At 39.1% G+C, this 23,589-nt stretch overlaps 1 protein-coding gene across 1 annotated transcript in view; it reads left to right on the top strand.

The window, feature by feature from the left end:
• Positions 1-23,589, top strand: part of PRSS12 (serine protease 12) — a 153,031-nt gene that overhangs the window by 86,074 nt on the left and 43,368 nt on the right. The window contains exons 8-9 of the mRNA XM_075860584.1: positions 10,042-10,183; positions 18,626-18,831. Coding sequence (XP_075716699.1) covers positions 10,042-10,183; positions 18,626-18,831 — 348 coding nt within the window. The remainder of the gene's footprint in view (positions 1-10,041; positions 10,184-18,625; positions 18,832-23,589) is intronic.

Here is a 23,589-nt window from a genome sequence, read left to right as displayed (position 1 = left end):
TCCATAAAAAAAATTTCCAATCTTCCTCTGTCCAATGTCTGTGTGCTTTTGCCCATATTAATCTTTTCCTTTTATTAGCCAGTCTCAGATATGGCTTTTTCTTTGCCACTCTGCCCTGATGGCCAGCATCCCGGAGTCGCCTCTTCACTGGCGTTTTGCGGGTACTATTTAATGAAGCTGCCAGTTGAGGACCTGTGAGGCGTCTATTTCTCAAACTGGAGACTCTAATGTACTTGTCTTGTTGCTCAGTTGTGCAGCGGGGCCTCCCACTTCCCTTTCTACTCTAGTTAGAGCCTGTTCGTGCTGTCCTCTGAAGGGAGTAGTACACACCGTTCTAGGAAATCTTCAGTTTCTTGGCAATTTCTCGCATGGAATAGCCTTCATTTCTAAGAACAAGAATAGACTCTCGAGTTTCACATGAAAGCTCTCTTTTTCTAGCCATTTTGTGAGTTTAATCGAACCCACAAATGTAATGCTCCAGATTCTCAACTTGCTCAAAGGAAGGTCAGTTTTATAGCTCCTCTAAACAGCAAAACTGTTTACAGCGGTGCTAACATAGTTGCACAAGGGTTTTCAAGTGTTTTCTTATCATCCATTAGTCTTCTAACACAGTTAGCAAACACAATGTACCATTAGAACACTGTAGTGATGGTTGCTGGAAATGGGCCTCTATACACCTATGTAGATATTGCATTAAAAACCAGACGTTTGCAGCTAGAATAGTTATTTAGCACATTAACAATGTATAGAGTGTATTTCTGATTAATTTAATGTTATCTTCATTGAAAAAAACTGTGCTTTTCTTTAAAAAAAAAGGAAATTTCTAAGTGACCCTAAACTTTTGAACGGTAGTGTACACACTACAAAATATTGTAGAAATCCTCCCCAGAAGAGTGGAGGCTGATAGAGCTGCAAAAGGGGCACCAACTACATAATGTATAAATGGGATGTCCAACCGGCTCATATAGGTCTGATGGTTACGTGTCCACATACTTTTGACCAGATAGAGATAGATAGATAGATAGATAGATAGATAGATAGATAGATAGATAGATAGATAGATAGATAGATAGATAGATAGATAGATAGGTGGGTAGGCGGGTAGACAAACAGACACATAATTCATAAATGGATTAAAGAGAAACTGAAGAATAGATTTCAGTATGTTACGGAAAAAAGGTTTAGATCCTTTTTCCGAGTGCATAAGCTTGCAGATTCTGAATTATTCCTCTCTTACCATCTGGGACAGGGTGATTATAAATTGTCATATATAAGTTTCTGGTGAGCCTAGGAATATTAAAGGTGACATATTAATGTTGCCATTCATTTTGTTTCTGGCTGGTTGCCACCTTGCACTGTAAAAGAAATTTAAGTAGCACCAGTATCTTGGCAGCCGTTGTGATTTTATTTCAGCTTGAGTATAGAGAATATAAAGCACGAAGAAAACAAGGCATAGAAAAAAGAAACAATACTATTCTTTACAGCAGTAATATGAAATGTATTCCATAGAAAAAAATATCTAATGAGATAGAAAAAAAAAATATCTAATGAGATTTTAACTAATAATAATGAATTCCTTTTAGATTAATGAAGTGTACAATTCCGGTGACCAACATTATCTTGTGTTTAAGGGGATATATTTGGAAGCAGTATTTAAAAATACAGTAATTAATTAGCGAAAAAGTAATTAACCTTGTTTCATTGTAAGCACATGTTTCACACATATCCTTTGTGATTTTATGGAGTAGTGTCATGAGTAAAGACACAAGTTAATTGTGCCTCAAGTGCTGACACAAAGCTTCATTTTGGTATTTTATTTCATCATCCCATTCAACAAATCCCAAGTCTTCTTTTTTCCTGAAATGTTGCACAACATGAACCAGGAGGCTTTATTTTATTTAATGTGGTAGCAGATACATATGGAACACAAATTAAGTTGAATAATGAATTTGTAACCTTCATTTAGCAAGTATTTATATGTGTGAATGTTTATTATGATAAATTATTATATAAAATGTTTCAGGTCACCAAATGATCTGTCATTTTATTTAAAGACGATTGACACCATTGCATTTATTCATCTTTTATTGTTCATTTGCTGCCTAAATGCAAAATAGTTTTAAATAGTCTTCATTTCTTCATTAAAAATGTCCTACTATATTGCTGCTATAAAGTGTGTGTAACTCCTTTACATAACTAACAACTAAATGCCAACAGGCAAGATTGCCCTATTTCACAACTACCAGTAAAGTTATAAATCTTTATTATTGTAATGACGGGGTAAGGAGACAGACAGGTGAGCCCTAATCTACCCACCACTCAGTCCCTGCCTACTTGCAGGACCCGTCCTAGGCGACGGCGTACAACTGGGCGACGGTCCCTACGCTCAATACGTGCACGAGAGACAAACAGACAAGGGTACACAGAAGCTAAGGGAAATGGGGCAGTTGCCCACGGCAACACCGTAAGCAACAAGAGTAGTGAACAAGCCGAGTCAAACCATGAGTGTACGAGGTACCAAACGCAGAGCAGGAGCGTAGTCAGTAAAGCCAGGGTCAAAATAAAGCTGAGGTCAATAGAAATAGCTGGAACAGCAGAGCCAGGAAACAAGAGTGAATCACAGGCAAACACAAGAAGCAAATGAAGGTATACATAGACCGAGGGCGGGAGCAAGAACCGTCTGGCCAGGCTGTAATAGGTTCTCCCACTCTTCAGCCTACCAGCCTGAGTGGTAGCAGATCGAGTCACTCTAACAGACCTAGGAGCAGATGCAGACTGATTAACCACGGGCGTCGACACAGAAGCTGTGTCTGGCAGATCCTTTACAATTATGCTATATTTAGCAAACAGACAGACCAAACAAATATGATTAAAATTATCAATGCTTGGAACTGGCCAGAGAACGTAGGCGATTACTGCACAATGCACGTGTATAGGACACCTATTGACCAAGGCGTCCAAGCTAAGCACAGGGACTGCTAGTTCTAGCAGCAACTTCATAGGTAGACTACCAGTGTACCCAGTAACCAAGCATGTATTAAAATTAGAAGAGCCCCCCCCCCCCGACATGTTTCACTACCGATGTAGCGTCCTCAGGGGTCATCGGGGCTAATGACGGCGCGCCGGAAAATTCTCTCTGTTAAGGAAGTTTCCAATGACGTGCTGGGAGGTGTGTAACTATACTAGACCAATCGGATCAGGCTAGGCAGGACCAGCCCTCTTCCATTGAAAATGACAGAAAAGCCCACAAATGAGATGACAGCGAGGTCAGTCTATCAGAGGAGAGGGTACGCGCATTCGCATATGTACTTTTAAGAACATAGAAAGTAAAACCATGGTCTCATAAGAGCCGCCGGAAAGGTAAGTAATGCGCATGCTCGGGGACTTCGTTTAAATTAGGACATCCATGTCAGAATTTTTACGTAAATACATGGGCTTATCAGAACTGCAAGGCAGGGAAGTACTGCGCATGCTCGAGGACTTAATCAAACACAAGACCAACATGTCAGAGTTTTTGTTTTTGTGTGTCCGTAGTAACTTCCCTGGTCCACATAACAGTGGAACCGAAGGACCATTTGTTAAAAGCCGAAAGAAGGGAGGCACCACGTATATACACGGACTTGGTCTAGATTGTGACAAGGATGTCAAAGTTTGTGATGTAATGACCTACCCAGTTCATATAACAATGGAAGAAGGGATACATTGCGATATAACAAATCATCCCAAGGTTAAACAGTACGCCTTAATAATAAACAAAAATTAATAAAATAATAAATGTAGAGTAAAATAAGCAAAAAAGAGAGAGAGAGAGAGAGAGAGAGAGAGAATGGGGCCGTCACATATAAGTGATTGGCTTGTTCTGTAAGCCTTACTAGCCATAGTATTTATAGTAATAGATACAAACTGTAAACGAAGTGTAAGTTATTGACCAATCCGAACAAACGTAAAGGCTGTACAATACAGTAACAGTTTAGAGTAAAATATCTAAAGAAAAGCCGTAAAAATAAATCCCTCGTTCAAACCCAAGGGGTTCAGAGAGCACTAGCGATCAATCCATCGTGCTTCTTCCTGAAGGAGTTTGCGGTCCAAATTTCCAGCCCAGGGCCCAATTTAACCTGGGCAAACCCCCAAAACTGAAGTAATTTGGTGTTGCCTCCATGTAATTGATGCATATGTCTGGACAGAGTTGTGTCTTCTTTATTATAAATTGTACTAAGGTGCTTGGAAATTCTCCTCCTTAATTCTTGAGTAGCCTTGCCCACATAAAGTTTCGGACACGGGCATTTGGCTACGTATATCACCCCACTGCTATGACAATTAATAAATTGCTTGATCACATAGGATTTACCGTCAGGTGGATTGGTAAAAATCTTGGTCATAGGCATAAGGGGGCAGAAGGAGCATCGACCACATGGGTGGGAACCTTTAACTGAGGATCTTAGCCAGGTCTGCTGTGAAGCACTTTGTGTGGAATAGTGGCTATGCACGAAAAATTTGCGCAGATTTTTCCCTCTATGGTATGTGACACTTGGAGCCGCTGAAATCACATCCTTCAAGTACGGATCAGCGGTAAGTATTGCCCAATGTTTGTTTAGAATATCGACAACCTGAGAGGAACAAACATCATAGGTGCCAATACAACGAATGGCACTATATGACTTAGCTTTAGTGGACTTAGTATCCTTATCCAAAAGAAGATTTTGCCTATCAGTCGTCCTAGCCCTGGCATAGGCCATGTGTAACCATTTTTTGGGGTAGCCACGTGCCACAAATTTTTTATATAGTCCATCACACTCTATTTGAAAAGATTGTTCATCAGAGCAATTTCTCTTTGCTCTGAGATATTGGCCTATCGGAATGCCCTTCTTAAAGGCTGGTGGATGATGACTTTGCCAGTGTAGAAAACTATTCGTAGCTGTGGCTTTCCGAAATATATCAGTGTGGACACTGCCGCCAGGGTCCAAAGAGACCTTCAGATCGAGGAAATTAATCTCACTATTATGTAAACCTCATTCCAATGCTATTAAGTTCGAATCACCATCCAAAAAAATTAGAATATCATCGATATATCTCCCCCAAAATAAAATGTGTTAAGTGAAAAAAAGTAAATCTTCCGTACAGTGACTAGCGCTGAAAAATCACCATGCTTGGCGCTCGCAAAGTACAATTCTAATGAAATAAAAAAAAAAAAACAGTTGATACTTACCCAGAACTCCCTGCTTTTTCCTCCTGTCCGGTCTGCTGGGATGACGTTTCATCCCATGTCACCGCTGCAGCCAATCACAGGCTGTAGTGGCGGTCACATGGGATAAAAGTCATAACAGAAGGCCAGGCTGGATGACTTCAGAAGGCCGGCCTCCTGGGATGACGCTATGTGACCCATGTGACCGCCTCTGCCGTCAATCCAAGGGCTGCAGCGGCCACATGGACTTCCACGTCATACAGGAAGGTCGGACTGGAGGAAGAAGAGGGACACGTCACCAAGACAACGACTGGTGTACGTATGAACTGATTTTTATTTTATTTTTATCGGCAGCCTCTTCTCTCTATCAGTGCTGGATAGAGAGAAGTGGCTGCTGATTAGTGTAATATCTCTAATGTACTTCTGCCCGCCAGGCCATTGCTAGGCAACGGCTCCATCTCACACGAACGCCACACGGATGCCTTCCGTGTGCCTTCAGTTTTTATGACGGCCCCATTGACTTGCATGGGACTCACGGTCATGGAATCTCGGACCAAAGTAGGACATGCTCTACTTTTGTCGGAACGGAGCAACGGGATCGTCAAAAAAACTGAAGTGTGCATGGCCCCTTTGAAATGAATGGGTCAGGGTGCTAGCCGTCAGAAAAACGGCTAGCACCCTGAAGGAAAAGACTGAAGTGGGCATGAAGCCTTAGTGTTAGAGATACCAGCAGTGAGGGGGAGGAGGTTGTACAATGTAAACTCTATGAGAGAGGGAGGAGAGCAGGAATGGAGAGCAGGAATGGAGAGCACACAGGCAGCATCAGTGTAGAGATAGGAAAGAACCCACTAATCTTCAGAGGGAGGAGGGAGTGATCACACATACGCGCACACTCACGGACAGCAACAGTGCAAAGTCTGCAGGGGGAGAGATCTCTCATGATCTGTAAAAGAAGAAGCAAGCAGTGCAGAATTTAAGCATCCTGGACACACATAATTTACATCCAGTATGTATTGTATTACTGGGGGAGACTTTCCATATAAGAAAAGACTGAAACTAGGAGCAGGTTGCAAATTGCATATCATGCTGTCTAAAAATGAAAGAAATTACTGTATTTTGCTGCCTGAAACTTATTGCAACTTTTTTAACTTCAGGTAACTACTAACATAAACATAATTTTTCTGAGTGGTAAATCTGCCTTTTTATGCAGTGATATATTTCACTGTCTCCACATAACCAGACAGATTTGCTGTTTTCTGGGAAAACAAGAACTGCTTATAACAGCTATATTGGTAGTCACTTAGCTACCCAAGGAAGCATGCAACTTGATGATGCTGACCCCTGTCCATCGCTATGGGCACATTAGCACCAGAACTGGACCATTGAGCTATGGAAGAAAGTGGCCTGGTCTGATGAATCGCTTTTTCTCTTACAACATGCTGTAGGCCAGGTGCGTGTTAACTGGGGAAAAAATTACACCAGGATGCACTATGGGAAGAAGGCAAGCCGGCTGAGGCAGTGTTATGCTTTGCGCAGTGCTCTGCTGGGAAATCTTGTAAATGTTACTTCTAAACGTTGTTGCTATCAAAGTACACCCCTTCATGGCAACAGTAATCCCTAATAGAAGTTCAAGTTGTTGACTTGGTCTCCGAATTTCCCAGATCTCAATCTAATCTAGCATCTGTGGAATGTGCTGGACAAACAAGTCTGATCCATGGAGTCCCACCTTGCAACTTACTGGACTGAAAGAATCTGCTGCTAACATCTTGGTGCCAGATACCACTGGACACCTTCAGAGCTCTTGTGGAGTCCATGCCTCGATGGGTCAGAGCTGTTTTAGTGGCGGTAGGGGGATTTACACAATATTAGGCAGGTGGTTTTAATGTTATGGCTGATTAGTTTATATATTCGTAATCATAACTTCACATTAATAAATAATCAATCGGCTTCAATACATTGACATTTCTGGTGCAGCATGAGAAATGTTATTCTGACACTCATCAGCCACCTTGAGAGGAAAATAACACACTCAACCCACTGCAGGAATGTCATAAATAGCACTCAGTGAATTTTACCATATAGAGACACAACATAAGTTGTGCTTTATAAAACATTTTTTTAATTAAAATCACAAGCATACCTTGAGCACTGTACGTCTAGAGAAAACAACATTCATTTCTCATATTTAGCAATCATATTGGGTTATTATTAATAGAAATGGAAGAGTTTAAATCCTTGCATAAGTGGTTTAGAAAAAAAAAGATTTTCCGTTACTCAAAAGACTAAAAGGCACATGGAAATAGGACAGCTGGTCCAAAAATGATTGACACTCAGTCATCAGACCCGGGAGATTTACAGACAGCCAATTTTCTGCCTGACCAACGAATTATCGTATCCTCCAATTACGTCAAGTAAAATATGCTCCAAAATTGCCACCAAATGGGACCTTGTCTATACTGTAATCACAGACAGCTCTATAAATATTTTTTCTAGAATCCAATATGGACTACATGTAATAACATGTACTCTGAATTAATGTCCTCATGGAGAAAATCACGTTTCCCATACATGAGTGTTAAATTGTTAATCTGTTTAAATTGAAGTGTACATAACAGTGCTGGAATTCTTCATGATATTCTATTAAAGAATGAGATTCCCTTATAGAAGCGAAGAGTAGGTGTGATCCCCTTCAAGAGCAGCAGCTGGTGATTTGATGGACTCATATTATACAGAACCTTGCAGCTGGTTTCTGAAAATGAAATGCTATTCCAGTACATCCTTTTCTACAGATAGGAATTGCAGATGTTCTAGTTATTCCAAGTGAACGCTACCAATGGTTTGGCAACAGTATGAATGACTTTTCTTTCATGGGGAATAACAAGGGCAATAATTAACTATGACCTTGATAAATAAACTTGGCTTGTGTCTATGTAACCCTAAAACATCATCGGGACAAAAATAAGCTAACTGTCTGTAATGATATGAACCATCTGTGCTGACTGAACAAACTGACTGAACAAACTATTGCAATTTAACCTGGTTTATTGCAGGTCATTTAAAATGAAGACTTTGATATTTTACAAATGATTTACTTTAACATGTCGTTATTACAGGGATTGTACACTTTGGGGATTGTATTCAACTACATAACAGATGTAGACAAGATAGACGTCAAGTGTCTCTTCTGGTTAAGCTTTACATACAAGAGGTTGTTTGCTGAAAGTTTGATCGGCTGACATCTATCTCTCCCGACTCCCACATTGCAAAAAAAAGGGATCCAAGGATACACTGTGGGACAATCTTCTTTAACCTGTGTATTCTGTTGTTTCCACTAAATCTATTCCAGTCTGCTTCTTGTTTACTGTAGAGGATGTAAGGTTATTGCCAACCAATTATCTTCCTGCAATGGGCTGAAGCTTGCTCACTGCCTGTGACAAGCATGCTGCTGTACAAGGAACGGTCTCTGGCCTCTCCTGTGCCTCCTGTGGTTCTCCAGCATCCTGCTCACAATTTTTAATGATCTTTATAACTATAGTTTCTGCTAGATGGGATCTGGCTATATCTATCTTTGTGGTGCCTGGGCAAGTAACCATGGGAAAAGTCGTTCCAACAGATATTTCCTGCTGACAGTGATTTCTACAGTCAAGAAGGCAGAGAGAAGCTGAATAATTATCTTTTAAAAAGCAAGTTAGAGGTTAGCTAGGGTAAAATGGAAGAACACTTTTATAATGTGTGATAGGTTAGGGGGTAGTGGGTATTAGATGATGTGTCTGCTGGAGTCTCTCAAAGTCTAATATGGAGGGCCATCTGTAGTTGTCGACTGAACGATTATCTGGCCAACAAATATCAGCCCTGCTGTCAATAACGTGCATGTTTGACTTGGCTAAATGTGCAAGTTATTTTAATAGTGCATGTAAGATAAACAGCTGCCATAAAACTCTTGAACTGCTTATCTTGAAGGGAAACAGGAAACTTGCACAGAAAAAAATCTTGTTTGTCAGGCCACATAGGCAACAGATTGCCACCTCATTCTAAGTTGGCATGGACGTGTCGGGTTAGATAGAATCTGTCCTTTGCTGAGCTGTAGTATATTTTCATTATCTATTCATATTGATCCACCATCAATAAAATATGTATTTATTACCTTTATACATTTTTTTAAGACCAGTCTTTAGCCAAATATTATAGTTCTACAAATAACGCATCATAATTATATATATTTGAATATTTTTTCTTTCCTGTTAAAATGTTTGGTATTTTTAGGTGCCTTTTATAATAAGTCTGGTAGAGCGATATGAAAACGGCCTTTATGCCCTCCATAACAGGGACTGGAAAGCAGCAGCCATCTTGCTCTCTCTCCCTTCCTAGATCATGGACGTTTTAAAGAAGATCAGGAAGCGGCACCTGCACCTCCATGGTGCATGCAAAACACTATTTTTAATTACAAGTTAATCTAAACATGATATTCACACACAGCGATTTGTTCATATTACGACTAAAATTTTTAGCACTCTTGAAGACTTGTGATCACATTTTCAACTATCTAAAGCAGCCATCTGCGAATGTTTATAAGTCGATATAATCGTAAGTTGTCACAAATTGTCGAATCATAAATATTAATGAAGTGTGTAAAGCCACCTTTAGGTTACGGGTTATTAGCCGATTCTATATAATGTATTTCTTTTGTTTTTATGAAGGAAATATATTTTTCTTATATAATTCTAAAATAATATGAGAATATGTGACAGAATAAATCCGTTTTAGTGCATTTAGAATAGTTCTTGTGATGAATTGGTATGTAAACTTTGCACATTCTCTGTGTCCCTTTGTCTTTATCTCACTATTGCCTTTTTTTCCAGGTCCTCCTCTGAGGTTGATGGATGGGGAGACAAAGAAAGAGGGGCGTGTGGAGATTTATCTCAATGGCCAGTGGGGGACAATCTGTGATGATGGATGGACCGATAAGGACGCGTCTGTTGTGTGTCGGCAACTTGGCTACAAGTAAGTCCAGTACGGAAAATTGAGTATTTCCTTGACAAGCAATATATTTCCAGACGTCTGCAGGAGGTTTTCAAGTACTTGGAATTTGTACATTAATAAACATAAATTACTATACAAGTGGAAATAGAATAGTAGAAACCATTGCCAATGAAACTGAGACTCCTATTTGGAAAATAGGCTTTTAAAATGAACATATTTTAAGACATTGTTTTGTATGTATTATAATATATAAATTTGATAAAAACAAAAACACCCAACAAATGGTTGGTTTTTTTTTTTACATCTTTTGATGTATGAACATGGCAGGGTGCTCTTACTTTGATGATCAGTTTGCAAATCTAATGTAAGTTTTTACTGTATTGACATTGTCTGGCTGTGTGCTTGCTGATTGATTTTATGCACACCCAATATATAATGGGTGTGGATGAAACACCTGAACTCAATAATTAGGATGGATATCCACAAACTTTGGCCATATTGTGTTTACTGTATGCTGTAATATAATATAAATATGAAAATAATATACAGTACTCTTATGTGCTAATGGCTACACAAACCTGTACAGATAAAAGCACATGTTCTGGTTACATTCTTGTTAAAAATGAGAACAGAACAAACTCGCCAAAGAGCTGAGAGTCTGCTACAATTACACAGTAGAGGATTGATATGATTTTTGACTCTGGGCTTTACATAAGCCATGGGCCTCACCCCACACCACATCAGATGAATGTCGGCTGAACCAGCCTATCTCGACGTGACCGGTCGGCCATCTAATGTGCCTATGCGTGTCCTGACTCTCCCCAGAAGGCAGATGTCTAAAGAATCAAGGGTCGGGCATGTCGGATTTAAAAATGCCTGATCCTTTTGTTCTCACAGAAAATATGATTTGCCCCCCCCCCAAATATATTTAAAACTAAAGTAAGATTTCTAACACATGACCGGCTTAAATGCAGCACCTCAGGAGTACACTGTCCTTGTACACTGTATATTCTTTATACAGAAAATCAGCACTGTGGGGCCTACACATACTTTGCTTCTTGAAAAGCACTATTCTAATGTATGATAATATACCTCTAAATAATACAGTTATAAAGATACCAATTACCACTATACAAGGAGCAAATGTTATCACCATACATATTACCATCTTACTGTTACTGAACAAAACCCAGTATACCAAGACTAACATTACCAATAATAACACTGTATAAGGGCCAACTAATTCAGCTACACCATAATCACATATTACCATCACATAGAGACTAAATAATACCACCATACTGTTACTGAATAATATCTCCACACCATGACCACATATTACCAACACCTAATGACAAAATAATACCGCTATACTGTAACTGAATAAAAAATACTATATAAAGACCAATATTACCATCATACGGTGGCCATATATTGGTGGACACCAGTTCTATACAGGAGCTCTGCAGACCATATAAGTGAATAATGTACACTTAAAGCCAATGACTCACAGTTGACATCTTCTCTGATTGGAGTCGTTCACTTTCCCTTTTCTTCTTTATCTGGCCAAGATGTCCAGGACAACTTTTTCTGCCCACAACTTGTCTCTGCAGAATTTGACACCGACATATTTGGCTCCTTGCTATTCCAGCACCCTCCACACCTATCCCCCACCTCTACACAAACTTCTCATCCATAGTGCCCCAGATGGTAATAATGCCACCTTCGGTGCCCCACACAGTAATAGTACTTCCCTTTTATGCCCCCACAGGCCCCACACAGTAAGTGCCCCTTTTAGTTCCCCTACACAGTAATAGTATCCACTTCAGCCCCCACCGAGTGAGTTTCGCATTTTGCTTTCCCACACACAATACTAGTGCTGTATTTAGGCCCCGCACAATAATAGTTCTTCTGTGCTCCTCTTAATGCCCCAAACAGTAACAGTGCCACCCTTGTGCCCCCACTCAGTACTAATACCCCTTTTTATGCCCCACTCAGTTAATAATGCCCCTTTTTATACCCCCACAGAAAAAATGCCCCCACAGTAATAATGCCCCTTTTTATACCCCCACAGTAATAATGTCCCCACAGTAACAATGCCCCCGTTTATGCCCCCACAGTAATAATGCCCAATTTTATTCCCACACTTAGTACTAATTCCCCTTTTATGCCCAAGTCAGTTTTAATACCCCTTTTATGCCCAACTCAGTATTAATGCTCCCTTTTATATCCCCAGTCAGCAATAATGCCCTCTTTTATGACCCCACTCAGTAATAAGGCCTTATTTTAAGACCCCACACATTTTATTCATGCTACAGTAGTGACCCCCATTTATAGTGCCCCCCTTGCACCCGTGTAAAAAAACTAAAAACTTATACTCACCCAACCTCTTTCGGCCATTCCCATGACGAGTTGGGACTTCTTCCTCTCTGTGCTTTCAATGGCCCGACAAAGACGGCGAGATGCATTGACATTATCAGGAACGTAAATAAAAAATGTTCCATTCACTGATAACAAGAATAGTTCTTTAATATGGTGAGGAATGGAAAAACAAAGAATATCAGACAGTTGTATAGCTATTAATTATACAATGATTACGTTTTATTTACATAAAATCTGGAAAACCTCTGTAATAGCTTTTACCATCTTGGACAAAAGAACAGCGCTTCACCAGATCAATTGTGTAACATATTAAAAAATATATTGCTATGGTTTATTCTGCTTTATTTAAATTATAATATTGCAAAGAATTATTTAGGTCTTGTAGAGTTATATTCTCTATTTATCTCCTAAAACATATGAATAATGAAGTGTGAAAATATAGCTTTCCTTACCACTTCATCCTTGATAGAAAACACAGACATGAGGGATTTTATTCAAATATGCTTCATACTTAAAGGGAATACAATCCCCCCCCTAGACAGCACTGTATATTTCAATACTTTTTCTATACACGCACTTTGAGTTATTACTGCAAATAGGTATTGTAAAGTTAGACATGTATGACAGAAAATCTGGACTACAATCAATTTCTGCAGGATGGAAACTATATTAATAAAAGGATAACCCCACCATGCAACCTTGAGAGGGTTACTGCAATCTGACGCTTGTTTCCTGCAGCCAACAATGTCATTATATGTAGCTGAGTAGACGTGAGCTGCCTAAATCACATTAAAGGTCTGTCTTACAAATTAGAAAAAGCCCATTAAGACACTAAATATATCAAGATATCTCATTACAGTGCAGCCAGGCATTACGTAGGATCAAACACACATTATCTGATATATATTACGTAATGTCTGAAGACTGGTTACATGATTTGACAACATTTAGACAGTTTAAGACATCAGTGAAACCTGGAAAAAGATGTTGGCGTAGTAAGCATCGAACATAGATGTCAAAGGGCTAATGTTTGGGAAAATATACTGTAATTCCGCCATGATACAGTGATTTACAGATACTGCTTTATGAAGACAAATGTTAGAGCTTACATGAAAATAGTAATAATTATAGTCATATGTTAACGTGCTTGAGATTTTTACCATAAAATATAAGAAATTATTTTGATATGTTGGTCAGTTATAATAAAAACCAAAATGAGCATCAACATTAAAGTTTAGTGTCCTGCATGGATTTATTCTAGCTCTATAATCAAACAGTGCTTTGTTATTTGTACAAATCCATATATTTAAAGGGGTTGTCTGGTTAAGAAAAAAAGGGTGCCAGTCTTGTCCATTGGCTGTATCTGGTATGGAAACATCGCCCCATTCACAAAGGGAAGGTTCACCTTCACAACCGGCTTTTTAATTCTTCCAATGAATCTGAGATGAAGACCTATGTGTTTCCATAGGAACAGGCTACAAATAGACTCTGTGTAGTCTGACCCTACAGTTATATTGCCATCTATCAGAAGCCAGCTACCTGCTAACCTACCAAATATAAGTTAGTAGGAAGGACAGATCGAAGGGAGTATGACTGCAGGATCAGACTACACAGAGTTTGTTTGTAGTCTGTTACTAGCTGTAGACACAAAACAATAGTGTATTTTTTAAATTAAGGCTCTGTCCACATCTGTGTTGGGGTCCCGTTCTGACGTTCCGTCGGAGCTTTCCGTCAGAACGGGACCCTGAACAGACACAAACTGACACAGACAGAAACCAGAGGTTTCCGTTTCCATCACCATTGATTTCAATGGTGACGGATCCGGTACCCGTGGTTTCCATTTGCCTCTGTTGTGCACCGGACCTGTTGTTTTGCCGGAAGTTATAGCGTAGTTTCCGTCAGTGTCAGTTTGTGTCTGCTCAGGGTCCTGTTCTGATGGAAAGCTCCGACGGAACGTCAGAACGGGACCCCAACGCAGATGTGATCAGAGCCAAAGACTGTTTTCAAAGTTGCTTCCTTTTTCATTAGATATTCATTAGAATAATTATGGGAGGTCCTTCACTTTAAGCTAATGGGACTGAGCTGCAATATCAGACACAGTACATAGAGAAGAGTGGGGAAAAAGCAGACCTTTTTCATTCTCTGACTACCCCTTTAACTGCCTAGCAAGCTATGTACATGACTGCAGATTTGGTTTGAACTATACTTGGCGGAAAGAAAGCAATGTCAGCTGTTTTATAGGTCAGCCTTCATTTAACATGTTATGTCTTTCCATTAAAATTCTGCAGATATTGTAGTCATATAATTACAGTACGTTTGTTCGGAAATGACAAGTTTCTCGTTTATGTTATTGTTACTTATCATACTATAATTATCCAGGCCACTTCAAGTGAATCTCCATAGGCGGCACACATTTCTGAATCTCAATGAGTCATCTGACTGAACACTGAAATCTCTTATAGTTCAGGGTTCTAGCCATAAAAATACCATATTCTCAAGTGATTTTCTGATGATCCAGCATTGTACTATTTTTATTGTATGTTGAATTAGCAGGAATTAATGACCATCAAATTCTGAAATGAAAAGCCTTTTTAAATCTATAACTATTGTAGCATTAGGACAAAAACTTATTGCCCCATAGACAGAGGCGTAGCTAGGTTCTCCACCACCCGGGGCAAAGATTCGGTTTGCACCCCCCCCTCCCCCCAACCACTTTCCCGAAATCACCTTCCCCCTCGCCAGGTTTGCTTTCTCAACCAATCAATGACATGTAATTTTTTTTTTCATATTTTTTTTTATGTAACTCGAGCATAAAACCATTTGTACATTTTATAAGCGATATAGTTATATAAAAAAGTTAACATAACAATAAATTAAAAGAAAATAAATAAAGATGTCAGTGCCGGACTAAACAGATTGTATAACAGGCTAATGAGAATATATATGGTGAAATAATGAACTGTCTCCTCTTGTAGATAGTGCCATACACCCCCCAGATAGATAGATAGATAGATAGATACAGACATACACAGATAGATAGACAGAATACACACACATAAACACTTACCTTTTGTAAGTAGCTGGACTCTTCACATACAGTCTGGTCAAGAACTTGGAGCCTCTTCATAGGTCAGCAGTGATGGTTGCCCGGAGTTCAGTAGTCAGGAGGAGGAGGGGTAGAGAGCCTGCAGATACAGTGCTGCCCCTAGAGGAGGTCAGGAAGAGTGCACACCACTGTTAGCTTCTAGCTTAGCTCCGATATGACAGGAGGGAAGCCTGATGTGAACTTCCCTGACCTGCTTTCTGCCTGTACTGTAGCGTCTCTGCAGACTTCCTCCCCCTCCCCCCTGCTTGTCTCCGACTGCTGACAGCAGCTGGAGCAGAGAAGGGACATGCAGGGTGGAGTGCGTGATGAACACTGGTGTAATATTTGCAGCGTCTCTGTGGTGGCCTCTCGTTTGCTGCTCAACTCAGACACGGTATGTGCGGCCCTGTGCGCCCGACCCGGCGCCCCCCCCTACCTTCTCTGTTAGTTGCACCCGGAGCACATGCCCCGCCTGCCCCCCTAGCTACGCCCCTGCCCATAGAAGATTATTTCAACTTTTGGGAACTATTGCATAGATTGTGTTACCACCTTGATCATACTAAGACTGTGTGCATGCATGTATGATTGTGTAGCAGTCATCAAAAATCTCTACTCCATGGTATTTTGGAGGCAGAGGCAGACGGCATGCATCTTGGGTATGCTAGGTGGTTACAGACCAGATGTCTGGCATAGAGCAAACACTATGTTGGTCATACAAGGTGCCCGTCTTCATTGTCTCTCAATGCCACTGCCTATTTCTCTGCTTTCCCTTGTTATTTGTCTTGTGCCAAACATCTGCTTTATGACATTTTGCAGAGCGGTGATATGTAGAGACATGAATCAGTTGCCATACATCTTTGATTTTCAATTAATCAATGGAATTCCCATACATAGGTGGCATTTATAAAAAATAATACTATCATGATTTCAGCTTGAATTGACAAAAAGCAACATGCTGGCAACACTCAAGTGTCTTTCAAGACATTAATGATGAATTGAGTGTATTTCTGCCGTTGGCTCTGAAGAAGGTTATTACCTGGAAAGTGCTACTAGAGAATAACCAAACATAAGACATAAACGTGTTCGCCATTCATTATTTGGTTTGTTGTAATTAAAGAGCAACTGCCCTCACAATTACTATTCAGCACTTATATGGTTAACCATTCTAAGCTCAGTGGTAATGACATTAAAGGGCATAGATTTAGCTCATTTTCATTTTATTTTCAGTCCCATCATATCCTAGAATGGAACCTAGATTAAATTCTTTGTTACTGTGAGAAATGCTTTCTTGTGTGCTCCTAATTTCCCTATGCTGAGAAATGCATATTATATTACTTTTCACATGAGATGGGGGAAGGGAATTGACAAATGCTTTAAGTATATTTATGTCCCAGAAGGGCATATACGGCATATCGATGTCATAAAGGTTGCACCCTGCTTTGGAACCACCTCTATGAGCCAGAGTGGACCAGGCCCACCCATGTAGTACGTGGTCGGCCATTTCTTTTAATGGCTGGCATGTAATATTTTATTTCCTGCAGTGGAAACATAAGGCCAGCCTTCACAGCTGATCACCAGGGGTTACAGGAGATGTACCTACAGCGATCAGCCAACGGCCTTGTTGAGATAACCCCTTAAATTACGGTCAATAATTGCAATAATCACAGGGTAATGATGAGAACAAGACATCATCAGGTAACATGTAAGTGAGAAAAAACTACTACATATATATATATATATATATATATATAGATAGATAGATAGATAGATAGATAGATAGATAGATAGATAGATAGATAGATAGATAGATAGATAGATAGATAGATAGATGATAGATAGATATGTGATAGGTAGATATGTGATAGATAGATAGATAGATAGATAGATAGATAGATAGATAGATAGATAGATAGATAGATAGATAGATAGATAGATAGATAGATATGAGATAGATAGATAGACAGACAGATAGATAGATAGATAGATAGATAGATAGATAGATAGATAGATAGATAGATAGATAGATAGATAGATAGATAGATATGTGATGGATAGATATGTGATAGATAGATAGATAGATAGATAGATAGATAGATAGATAGATAGATAGATAGATAGATAGATAGATAGATATGTGATAGATAGATATGTGATAGATAGATATGTGATAGATAGATAGATAGATAGATAGATAGATAGATAGATAGATAGATAGATAGATAGATAGATAGATAGATAGATAGATAGATAGATATGTGATAGGTAGATATGTGATAGATAGATAGATAGATAGATAGATAGATAGATAGATAGATAGATAGATAGATAGATAGATAGATAGATAGATAGATATGAGATAGATAGATAGACAGACAGAGAGATAGATAGATAAATAGATAGATAGATAGATAGATAGATAGATAGATAGATAGATAGATAGATAGATAGATAGATAGATAGATAGATAGATAGATATGTGATAGATAGATATGTGATAGATAGATAGATAGATAGATAGATAGATAGATAGATAGATAGATAGATAGATAGATAGATAGATAGATAGATATGTGATAGATAGATATGTGATAGATATTAGATAGATAGATAGACAGACAGACAGACAGACAGACAGACAGACAGACAGACAGACAGACAGATAGATAGATAGATAGATAGATAGATAGATAGATAGATAGATAGATATGTGATAGATAGATATGTGATAGATATTAGATAGATAGATAGATAGACAGACAGACAGACAGACAGATAGATAGATAGATAGATAGATAGATAGATAGATATACATTTCCAAGCAGTAATATTAATTAACAACTGGTATTAACTGGTTAGCATCTTAGATGAAATATTTAAATGTATATTCCCTTCTTAATACAATGTTAGACATAACGCATGAGGCAGTAAAATGTGTCTGATTTATCACTCCATAGTCTATCTGTGATCCCTGATGATGAGGGCTACTAATATTTCAGGGGTCCTGCAAAGGCCAGGAACATGGCTTATTTTGGAGAAGGCAAAGGGCCGATTCACGTGGATAATGTTAAATGTACTGGATATGAAAGGTCCTTGGCAGACTGTATCAAGGAAGATATTGGAAAGCACAACTGTCGCCATAGTGAAGATGCCGGAGTGATCTGTGATTACTTAAGCAAGAAACTGACGGCTGTAGGACATAAAGGTGGGTTTTGTTTAACACTAGGTGTTTTTTTGGGTTCTGGTATGGCATATATTCAATTATGTTACTGCATTCAAAGATCGGATCCTTAAGGGAAATAGTGATTTGTACTCAGTCCTATCTTTAAAAAGTCATACCTAAAGAAATGTACAAAAATAAAAAGAGTTTAAAAAAATGTAATCATTTTGTGCAACATAAAAATGAAATATATGCAGAAAAAAAATGAAAAATAGCATGATCCGTTTGATTTTTGTGTTGCACTGGAAAACAGGAGCAGAGCTCATTAACAGCAAAGTATTATAAATGTGACTTCTATTTTTGATGATGGCAAAAGCACCTTATTACATCCCTCAACCAAATGGAAATATTTTTTTTATTAAAAATGGCCCTGTCTTCTCTCTCTGTGCCTATAAGAAGTCCACAGGCAAATGAGTTCACTGTGTCTAGAGGAAGGTCAGAAACTTCATTTGCTTGACATTCTCCTTAGTCACAGTCACAGCTGTTCTGCTGAAGCCTGTGGAGTGAAGAAACAAGAAGATATATTATTAACAGCCTCAATCAGAGACAACTAGGCAACTGCCAAGTTACAGTACCAATTAAGAGTTGGGGGATGCTATGGGTGCCGTTGCTAGGCAATGATCCTATTTTGCTAGAATAAATGAAGTTTTGCAGATCACAGATTTCTTCAAACAATAGAACTCTCAGAATAGAGGAATTTATTCAGTTCACAGCATAAATAATTATCAGACTACAATTTCACAGTTACTTCTAACATGTAAGAAGTTGGAGATACCAAACTATTTGTCATGGGAAAGTTTTACATCACAGTAAAGACTTATAGTCTACCAAGACCTGTCCAAAATGTATATGACCCTCATGCTGAACACTGTTCTGTAACATGTTTCTCTGCCCTCCTTTCCCTTCCCTCATATTTCCTGATAACAACTCTCGCTTCCCAGGTATTCATGTAATTTGGCAATGGATGTGTTAGATTACCACTGACATACCCTGGAATTACTTGTTCGGATGTTACATCCTGCTGTGTAAGGACGGTTGACCGCCACTACTAAATATCTATTGTTGTCTCACCCACCTGTAGCTACTCCCCTCCACTATACCCTCTAAGGTTGGGTTCACATGGTGCATTTTTGTTGCGTTTTTGACATGCATGTCTTTTGTTTTAGTTGATAAGCTCCCATATCTTTCAATGGGAGTTTATCGACCAAATAAGGCACTATTCAGACTGGTCTTGGATCCGATTACATTGCCAGATCTGTCACACGACAGATACCAGCGGCGCCTGACGGTCCCCTTTGACCTACAGTTGGGTACTGCCAAGGTGTCTGTTGTTTCGATAGAAATAAAGCGCTGCATGTACCGCATATTTTTTCCAGTAAAATTTGTCAGAATCTGTAAAGGAGGCTCTAACGTAGATGGAGCCTAAAAATATAATTTAAAAAAAAAATTCATATAGTTTAGAAAATGTAGCATGGGTCATTAGGTCATTCTAGTTTCTTGCTTAGATTTTCAGATATTTGAATTATGATTTATAAATTAAACACTTCTGTAAGCATCACCCTAAAATTACCTAATGGGCATTTGATGGCGATTGGACATTCTTACTACAGAAAGAACTTTCGATATAACTGCTTTATGGGACCTAGTTATTTCTCATGGAGTGTGGTTGTGAATGTCATTCTTCCCTTTTCACATAGAAATTTAAAGCATAAGTGACCTCACATGAATATTTTAAGTTTGTTAAAACATCTCCATGTAAAATAATTCCAACCATCATAAACTTTCCCCATTTTTGTCAATTCTCACTTAATCATTGGATAAACCCTTTATTTTTTTCTGGTCTTGATTGGTCTGTTTTTTTTTTTATCATGGCTTTACAACTTAAAAGAAAATAATTATTTCGCAAACTCCTTGCCCTTTGTAGATGTAAATGATCTTTTCTGAAACAAAATGAACAGTAATAAATATATGAAAGGGCAACATAAGAGGAAGGGTTACCAATGATATTTTAAGAAACAATCTTTCTCCCTTAGTATAGAAGGACATTGTTTACTGTAGGGCAATGAGACAATGGAGCTCTCTCACAGTATGTTACATTAACCCCTTGAGGACCAAGCTCATTTTGACCTTCAGGACCAGACCCATTTTTTTTCAAATCTGACGTGTAATTTTATTTGGTAATAACTTGGGAATGCTTTTACCTATCAAAGCGATTCTGAGATTGTTTTCTCGTGACTTATTGTACTTTATGATACTGGCAAAATTTGGTCGATAAATTCAATATTTATTAGTGAAAAATTGCACAAATTAGTATTTTTAAATTTAAATGTATCTGCTTGTAACACAGATAGTAATACCAAACAAAATTGTTGCTAATTAACATCCCCCATATGTCTACTTTAGATTGGCATAGTTTTTTTTAACATCCTTTTATTTTTCTAGGATATTACAAGGCTTAGAACTTTAGCAGCAATTTCTCACATTTTCAAAAGGCTATTTTTACAGGGGCCAGTTCAGTTGTGAAGCGGCTTTTAGGGCCTTATATATTTGTAACCTCCAATAAGTCACCCCATTTTAAAAACTTCACCCCTCAAAGTATTCAAAACAGCATTTAGAAAGTTTCTTAACCCTTTAGACATTTCACAGTGCAGTGCTGCTTCAGTGTAAGCAGCGCTGGACTCTCATGCCGGCCAGGGCTTTGAGATCCCCGGAATACACCCTCCACTGTAGATAGTGCCACCCACAACCCCCTGTAGGTAGCGCAAAACCCTCTGTAGATAGCGCCACCTAAGCTCCCCCGCATCGAAATCCCCGGCCAGCGCTCTGGCTGAGGATTCCCCTCCTAGAGGGAGCCCCTGCCGTCTCTCCATCCCCGCTGTAGATAGCTCCAGATAGCAACCCCCCCTGCTGTAGATAGCTTCACACCTTCCACTCTAGATAGCACCACCTGAACGGACTCTAGGAGCGGAATCCCCTGTCTCATATCGCACTGGCCGCGGATTACGCTTCTAGAGAGAGCCTCTGACATCACTGTCCATTTGGACAGTGATGTTAGTGGCTCTCTCTAGGAGCGGAATCCCCGTCCAACACCCTGGCCGGGGAATCCGCTACTGGAGACTCCCCTGGTGTCACTATCCATATATGGACAATGACGTCAGCGGCTCTCTCTAGGAGCGGAATCCCCGGTGTCAGATTGCTCTGTGCTGGGGATTCCGCTACTGTAAAAAAACGGCCATGAAAAAGAAGTACATGTCACTTCTTCAGCCGTTTTTGGAGCAGTTTTTCATAGACTCTAGAAAAACAGCTAGAAAAATGGCCGTAAGAAACGCAGATGTTTTTTGCTAAACGTGTGAACATACCCTTAAGGTTCCTAAATTTTTTTAACGTTCAAGAAAAACGGATGGCAAATGGCGGTTAAAAACGGTCAGACGATCGGGAGATGGATTTGTATTTTGAGACACATTGATGCAAAACAGCCATGAAAAACTGACAGTTGATCCGTTGCTGATTGCTATTTTTTTCACGGTCGTGTGTATATAGCCTTATTGCCCTTATAGCCTTATTGCCCTCTTCACTCTCCCCTCACAGCGATCCAGGGTGACGGAGAGAGATGACTATTTGTTACAGAGCTCTACAGTGTATGTGTATATATATATATATATATATATATATATATATATATATATATAAAATATATATGTATATATATATATATATATATATATATATATATATATACAGATAAATATATATAAAAAATTACATTTTTTGCGATTTGTCTGCTCATAATAAAAATTAAAAACACTGAATTAATTAAACTAATCCAGAAAATTAATAGTTGTGATATGCGGTTCCTAAGATATTATCGTTTAAAGAACTGCATATCAAAAATGGAAAATTTTACCTGGACACAGGGGCATCAATGACCCTTGGTCATAAAAGGGTTAAATAAATTTAAAGGGGTCTAGAAGCCTCGGCAACTGCCTCATCACGGTTTGTTTTTGATTTCTTCTGGAACAACACTGCAGGATAATAGAAGGAACTAGATGGACTGATGTTTTTTTTCATCCTTACCATTACTTAACCACTTCCCGACCACCCCTCGTAGATTAAGGGCTAGAGCGCTGGTCCTTGTGCCTGCAGCCCGTTAATCTGCGTGTGCTCCTAACGGAGCACACAGGCACTCCCCGCAGCCCGGCATCTCCCAGTACAGGCTGCTACTAGCAGCTTTAGTACTGGGGGAAAACATCGGGTGGGATCACATCAGTGATCCCCGCCGATTAACCCCTTAAACGCAGCGGTCAATAGCGACTGCCGCATTTAAGTTGTTACAACAACATAGCCACCCCGCAGCATGATTGCGGGGTGCCATGGTTGCTATGGCAACCAGAGGCCTAAAAAAGGCCTCCGGTCTGCCATCTACGGAAAGCGTTTAGGAACTACAAGAGCCAGGACCTTCAAGTCCCTAGTGGGACTAAAAAAAACAACAAATTTACAAAAATAAAAAAGTAAAATTAAAAATCACCCTTTTTCCCTTATAAAGTCCTTTATTATTATTATTATAAAAATATTAAAAAAAACTATGCATAATTGGTATCGCCGCGTCCATAATGGCCTGCACTATAAAAATATAATGTTATTTATCCCGCATGGTTGCCGCCATAAAAAAATAATCAAAAACTATACAAGAATCACAATTTATAGTCACTCCAGCTCCAACTGCATCCACAAGGCCAAAACAGG

Source organism: Rhinoderma darwinii, chromosome 1, assembly GCF_050947455.1.
Source record: "Rhinoderma darwinii isolate aRhiDar2 chromosome 1, aRhiDar2.hap1, whole genome shotgun sequence".
In the NCBI taxonomy this organism is placed as follows: Eukaryota; Metazoa; Chordata; class Amphibia; order Anura; family Rhinodermatidae; genus Rhinoderma; species Rhinoderma darwinii.
This window is presented reverse-complemented; position numbering and strand designations above follow the sequence as displayed.